General features: G+C 38.5%; 1 protein-coding gene across 1 annotated transcript; it reads left to right on the forward strand.

Annotated features, from left to right (window-relative positions):
* The first annotated feature begins 3,882 nt into the window (after positions 1-3,882).
* On the forward strand, positions 3,883-4,973 carry LOC148929553 (putative F-box/LRR-repeat protein 9). The gene is made up of 2 exons (XM_089056925.1): positions 3,883-4,262; positions 4,466-4,973. Exons 1-2 carry the CDS (start codon positions 3,883-3,885, stop codon positions 4,971-4,973), a joined length of 888 nt encoding a protein of 295 aa, XP_088913051.1.
* The last annotated feature ends 1,617 nt before the right edge of the window (positions 4,974-6,590 follow it).

Consider the following 6,590-nt stretch of genomic DNA (forward strand, 5'->3'; position numbering starts at 1 on the left):
GTGTAACATTTACACTAAAATAGATTTGAGTTTAGTGGAATGATTGGAGATGCTCTTATGACAACTTTTTTCTTCTTCTTCTTCTTCTCTTTTACTTTATCATTTCCACTACACAATTTCAACTATTTTTTCTCATTCTTTCTTGTTTTACTAATCACGCATTAAAATTCGTGTCAAATACTATAGGACATATTTCTATAGGACAATAGGACGAAGGGAGTAAAATTTTTTAAAAGTTGGGTAATAGTTTTGTTATTAACATTTGTTTTTTTATGATATAAAGAAAAATAGAATCCCTAAGGACCCGACGTTTGAGAAAATTTAAAAAGAGTCGGTTCATTTGTTTCGATTTGACAGTGTGAATAAGAAGTGTTTCTTGGGCAGGTGAATAGAGAATCCTCTCATTTCAATTTTCAATGACTCTTCATTCCATTTGACAACTTGATTTTTAAGGGATCGAGGCAGAGTAACCGAGGAGCCACTTATGTCAATTTTCAATACGTACAATATTAATAGCAACATTATTTAAGCATATTTCTTTTTATAGAAAAAATTCTCTCATATATTAATAAATTATATTATCTTCTTTCTTCACTCAATACACAAAACAATACTCCCTCGATACCATAGAAATATGTCACATTTTTTTTTTCATATACCCCATAAAAATAGTTCATATTCACTTATGACAACTTTTTTTCTTTTTTTAAATTTTATTATTTATGGGCCTCATCATCCATTACATAATTTCAAATACTTAAACTCTTTTTTCTCTTACTTTACCAATTGCGCATTAAAATCCGTGTCAACCCTAAAAGATCTATTTCTATAGGACAGAGGGAATATTTCCTAAAATCTAGTGCTATTACCCAAATGTGTCATTTATTGTGGGATGTAGGAAGTAGACTTTTTCCATAGCTTACGTGTTTTCTTTATCACCTTGGTTAATCTTCCGTGCTAAAATTTGTTCTAACATGTTAGAGCATCCATAACGGCTCAATTTTTGTCCGGACGATCGATCGTCTGGGACGTCGTCCGAGCTCGTCCAACCATTGCAAGTCGACCGATGAGCTCGTAGATGAGCGGGTCACCCGAACTTAGGCCATCCTCATCCCTATTTCTTATTCATCCCTTAATCATCTCAGCCATTAACTATTTATGGGTCTCACTGTACTTTTCAGCCCATCTCTTAACTAAGAGACAGCACCTGCATCCCTCCATTTCTTAACCATCTCATCCCTTAACTATTCATTCAATTTCATTTTTTTTTTAATTTCCAACCAATTCAATTAATAAAAACACACTTCATTAAATAAAATAAAATTACAATTTAAATACCTAAAAAAATAAAAAAGACATAATTTAAAAGACTAGAAATACAAATTGCACACTTAAATTCAAATCACAAAAAAATGGAGGCAAAGAAACAAAAGAAGGAGTTCTCTAGTGACGATCATCTAACGGTGGCCAAATTTTGCCCAGATGTGTTCCATTAGATTTTCCTGGAGTTGGGCGTGGCGGTAGAATCACGTGTCCTTGCCCGAATAGACAACCGTTATTGCAAAGACGGATGCACTCCACTTCGAGGCGGACTACTTGCAGTAGAGCTTCCCGGGGTTTCAGGGTTGAACAAATTTCCCGCCTCAAGTCCTTCGTCGACGACAATCATGTTGTGCAATTATGCACGTATACATGATGTCGACCATATTATCCATAAACCACGTATGAGTCGGGGCTTTGATAATGTTAAATCGAGCTTGGAAAACCCCGAACGCTCTCTCCACATCCTTGCGAGCAGCCTCTTGCTTCTGCGCAAAAAGAGACTGCTTTTCGTTCGCAGCCCTGTTGAACGTCTTCACGAAGGTTGTTCACTTCGGATAAATGTCATCGGCAAGATAGTACCCCATTTTATACTGACGATTGGTAGCGATGAAGTTAATGGCCAGCGCTTTACCATTCAGAACTTCTCTAAAGAGGTTTGAATTGTTGAGCACGTTGACGTCGTTGTTCGAGCCGGGGACCCCGAAATACGCATGCCAAATCCATAGCCGGTAGTCGGCGACGGCCTCGAGTATAACGGTGGGGTGGGTGCCTTTTGTGGCCGCTCGTGTGTAACCCCTTCCACGCCACAAGGCAATTCTTCCATTGTCAATGCATGCAATTGACACTCCCGAGCATCCCGGGGAATCCGTGTGCTTGTTCGTGAAGTTGGAGCATAAACTGACAATCTGCGGTGGTTGGCTTCTTCAGAAATTCGTCGGTGAAGGCTGCCCATACGCCTTTGCAGAAGTTCAACAAACAAAGTCTCTCAGGGGATTCTCCGACGAGAAGATATTCGTCGAACGAATCCGCCGATTGTCCAGTAGCAAGATGACGGAATTGCTGCAGTACATTTTTTGAGCGTCGTGTGGCTAGGACGGCCAACAGCGTCGAACCTTTCTCTGAAGTACTCTTCCCGTGCCGTCAATGTATTCGCGATATGCAAAAATAGCGCGCGTGACATACGGAAACGACGACGGAAGTAGATATCTCCCCATACTGGGTTCCGACCGAAGTAATCACGTTCCAACCTTGCGGCAGCTTCCTCCCGGTTACGATGGATGTAAGTCCAGGGTCGCCTCTGAGGAGGCGCGGCGGCTTCCTCCTCCCTACGTTGATCTTCCTCTAGCGATTCTTCCATTATTCGACGCATTTGCTCAAATGGATCCATGAATGGATTAAATTTGGGAGATGGAAAAAATAAATGAATTATTTATAGAAGTGATTGGAGAGGAAAGAAAGAAAAATGAGAAAAGTATAGATGTGTGTTTGTGTGTAAAATGGAAAATGAGAAGAATATTTATAGAATAAAAAATAAATAAAAAAATTTAAAAATCGACCGTTGAACGATCACATTACCGTTTTTTAATTTTTTAAAAATCGAATTATGACGTCATTATTACGACGCCCACTCGCGTGCCGGCGAGTGGGCGTCACGCCGCACGCCAGCGTGTGCCACGTGGCCCGCGCGCGTGGCTAGACAGCTCGTGGTCAGCCCCTTCCACGCGCGACGCGTGACGGGATGTCCAATCTCGTCGGGACGAGATATCTGTTGCAACGCGGTCTCGCCGCCGTCGCGTCTCGCCGGGACGAGACCAAACCGGTGGCGAGCCGCGCTGCGGATGCCCTTATCATGTTCTCACGTGACTTTTTTTTTCATAGTAGTACTACTAAATGGAGTAAAAGTTAGAATTAGACGGTTGACATAAAAGAGTAATGATAAAGAACCAAATTTTGTACAATCAAAATAAGGCTATATTAATAATTTGATGTATTAATTATAGATTTAATAATAAATATAGTAAGTGGACAAGTTAAAAAGACTTAATAGCCTTTAACTTTATTTTTTATTTTTATATTTGAATTTCCTTCCTATATTTTCAAAAATTTGAATAAAAATATGCACTAATTATATTTATGGTTCTTAAAAAATAAAAAAATTATACACAAATCATAAATATATGACCACAATATTATACACTTTGCATATACTATATATGCATGCATATACTTTGAATAAATGCATAAACAAACTTATTTTTTAGCAAATAAACTAGTTTTTGGTGGTATAAAATTTGGTCACGTAGATTTGTTGGACATAAAAACCAATTGATCTCAATCTCAATAATTGAAGTCAAACCGAGGTGCTTCATCTTAGTTAAATTTGACCGTTGTTAACCATCATTCACTTCAAAAACTACTCCGTTTGTTCACTTTCATCATTTCTTAATTCTGATTTAGAACACGAAGGGTCGTGTCTTTGTGAGCACTTGAATCGAGGAAACATCACTCACCCCTATAACCATCCAATTTATACACCTGAAAAATCCCAAGATAGTGAGCATGGGAACGACATCCGAATCCAACGAGGCGATGATCCAAACAAAACCTCCAATACCGACAGCCGCCTCTTCATCCTCAGCCCAGCCTCCACCATCACCGCCATGGACCGAACTGCCCGAGGATTTGACGACAAATATTCTACAAAGATTGAGTGCTGAAGAGAGACTCAAGAGTGCGCAGCTAGTGTGTAGTACGTGGTGGAAAGTCTGCAAGAATCCTGCCATGTGGTGCGTTATTCATTTGGACAATATGCGTTGCCGCCAAGACAACAAATTTGAGGCCATTTGCCGTTGTGCAGTGGATCGTAGCAAGGGACAATTGGTCGAGCTAAAACTTTCTTATTTTGATGGGCATGGGTTGCTAAACTACGCAGCTGATCGGTAAAATTCTTTCATTTGCTATAATGCACCACACATCATTCTCACTTAATCGTTTGTGATTTAATTTGTTCTAACACAATATTCTCTTGCTCATAAGTCACAACACTTGTGTTTTACTTTTATCTTGTTAATTGAATATGTTAACAATAATTTTCCTCATTCATTGTTCTCCAAGAATCACAGATATTGTACTCTTTTGACAGATCTAGTCAGCTCCGAAGCTTGACACTTGCATACTTTGAGATAAAACCATCTGCTTTGACTAAGGTAATAAAAAAACTTCCACTATTAGAAGAATTGCACCTTATCATGCCAACAGATCTCAATCCCAAAGATTGTGAAACCATTGGCATCTCTTGCCCCATGTTGAGATCTTTTACATATAGCAACTGTAGCAACTCTTGGGGTGTCGGTGTAGTCGAAGACATGACATGGCAAGTTGTAGCAATTGGAAAAGCCATGCCTAATCTGCGACATCTCCGACTCTGTGAACTTCACTTTGAAAATAAGGGACTAGAAGTGATTCTCAATGGATGCCCCCACCTTGAATCACTCGAACTTAGTGGATGCTCGGGTCTTGATCTACAAGGGGATCTAGGCAAAAGATGTTCTGAGCAAATAAAAGATCTGAGGCTGCATCCTAAGTCTTTAGACGGTGACAAATATTTTGGTTGGCTTCTTCAAAATATTAAATTTGATTTTGGAATTTAGGAGGATGGAGTTGGAGGACAATCACTCACTAGATTCTGGGAGGTGTAACTAGATTTTGGTGGTTATTAGTATTAATATTTGTAGTCTTGAAACCTGAGATTTCAAGCGTTCATAATTAGGTTGGTTAACGATGATTCTACTTTGTTTTTTCAAATGTTTAATTTTGCAATATTTAGAGCTTCGTTTTATTCTCTTCTCTTGTTTTGATGGGGTAAAATGTGGAGTTGCTTGACCTTTATATTCACAAAATTAGTCAATCACATACCTTAAAATATTTCTACTAATAGTTAATTTGCACTGGCATCTTAGATTGTGAAAATCATTATAAGTTACTTTCAGGGACTTGAAAATCATTTAAAAAATGTGTTGATATTTACGATATCGGCAAAAGTCAGCTACGATGCCTTGTAGTTGATGTGTATCGTATAATAGACAATAGTGTTTTGACTATGGCTTCTTACGATGTTGCCAAGTCTCAATCCAAAAGATTTTGAAAGCATTGGCATCTCTTGCCCTATGTTGAAATCATTTACTTATTGCAACATTTGGGGTGGTCAATTGGAATTTACATAGCATGCGGTAGCCATTGGAAAAAACATGCCTAACTTGCGCCGTCTCGGACTTTTTTCATATTGGATTGGAAACAAGGGACTGGAAGCGATTCTCGATGGCTGCCCCAACCTAGAATCACTTCATCTTCAGGAATGCTCTGGTCTTGATCTACAAGGGGATCTAGTCAAAAGATGTTGTGACCAAATAAAGTACTTATCTTATTCCCAATTCTGAGTCTTTTGCCTATGATGCCTTCTATTTCTTGCAAACCTGCTTCTCTTTTTAATATGATCCTGGTTTTTATTAGGATTGAAGATTTTGAATATTTTTCTTGAAAAAGCTTAGATTTTGATGGTTCACTTTTAAGTTAGGTTGGTGAAGGATGATGTTAAGAGATGATTTCTCTTAATAAGATTCCAGCGTTGCAGAGGCGATCGTCGGAGGGATAAAAGGTAGACGAGGTAGTCGCGAGAGCTTTGCCCGTCGATCAAACCAGGATCAATACCGAATTGAAATAAGCAATAAAAATAAGATAAAAGTAATTGTATTTCTTGATTGAATAATGATAATAACAATAGCCCTATTTATAATAGGGATACTAACATAATGAGCAAGACAAAAGATTCTAAGAGATATATGGAAAAATATGGGAAAGATATGCTAAATAATACTAAACTAAATAATAGATATATGGGGATATTCGTAGAGATATTCTCGTATCAACTCCCCCACGGTTAAAATCCACCTTGTCCTCAAGGTGGAAACCACGAAGCAAACCATGAAGCAACTATGAGCGTCGAGGAGTCCTCCCGGATCAAATGCAAAGGATCGTTCTTTTGTACCCCAATAACCTTTAAATAGAGTGAGCATGTCCTTACTCTCAGAAGGTCGCCAGAATTCTCAATCCATGATGATAATATCACAATCATTCCAATAGCAAGAAAAATTGCAGCAGCTTCGAAGAGATATACATGTCCCAAATTAAAAGAATCACTAACCAATTGATTTTTTAATACGCCTGCTACTGTAGCAACAAGACCATTGCCGTGGAATAATGCCTTGGAG

Source organism: Salvia hispanica, chromosome 4 (genome assembly GCF_029641045.1).
Source record: "Salvia hispanica isolate PSC_SH4W2 chromosome 4, Shi_PSC_v1, whole genome shotgun sequence".
NCBI classification, from domain to species: domain Eukaryota; kingdom Viridiplantae; phylum Streptophyta; class Magnoliopsida; order Lamiales; family Lamiaceae; genus Salvia; species Salvia hispanica.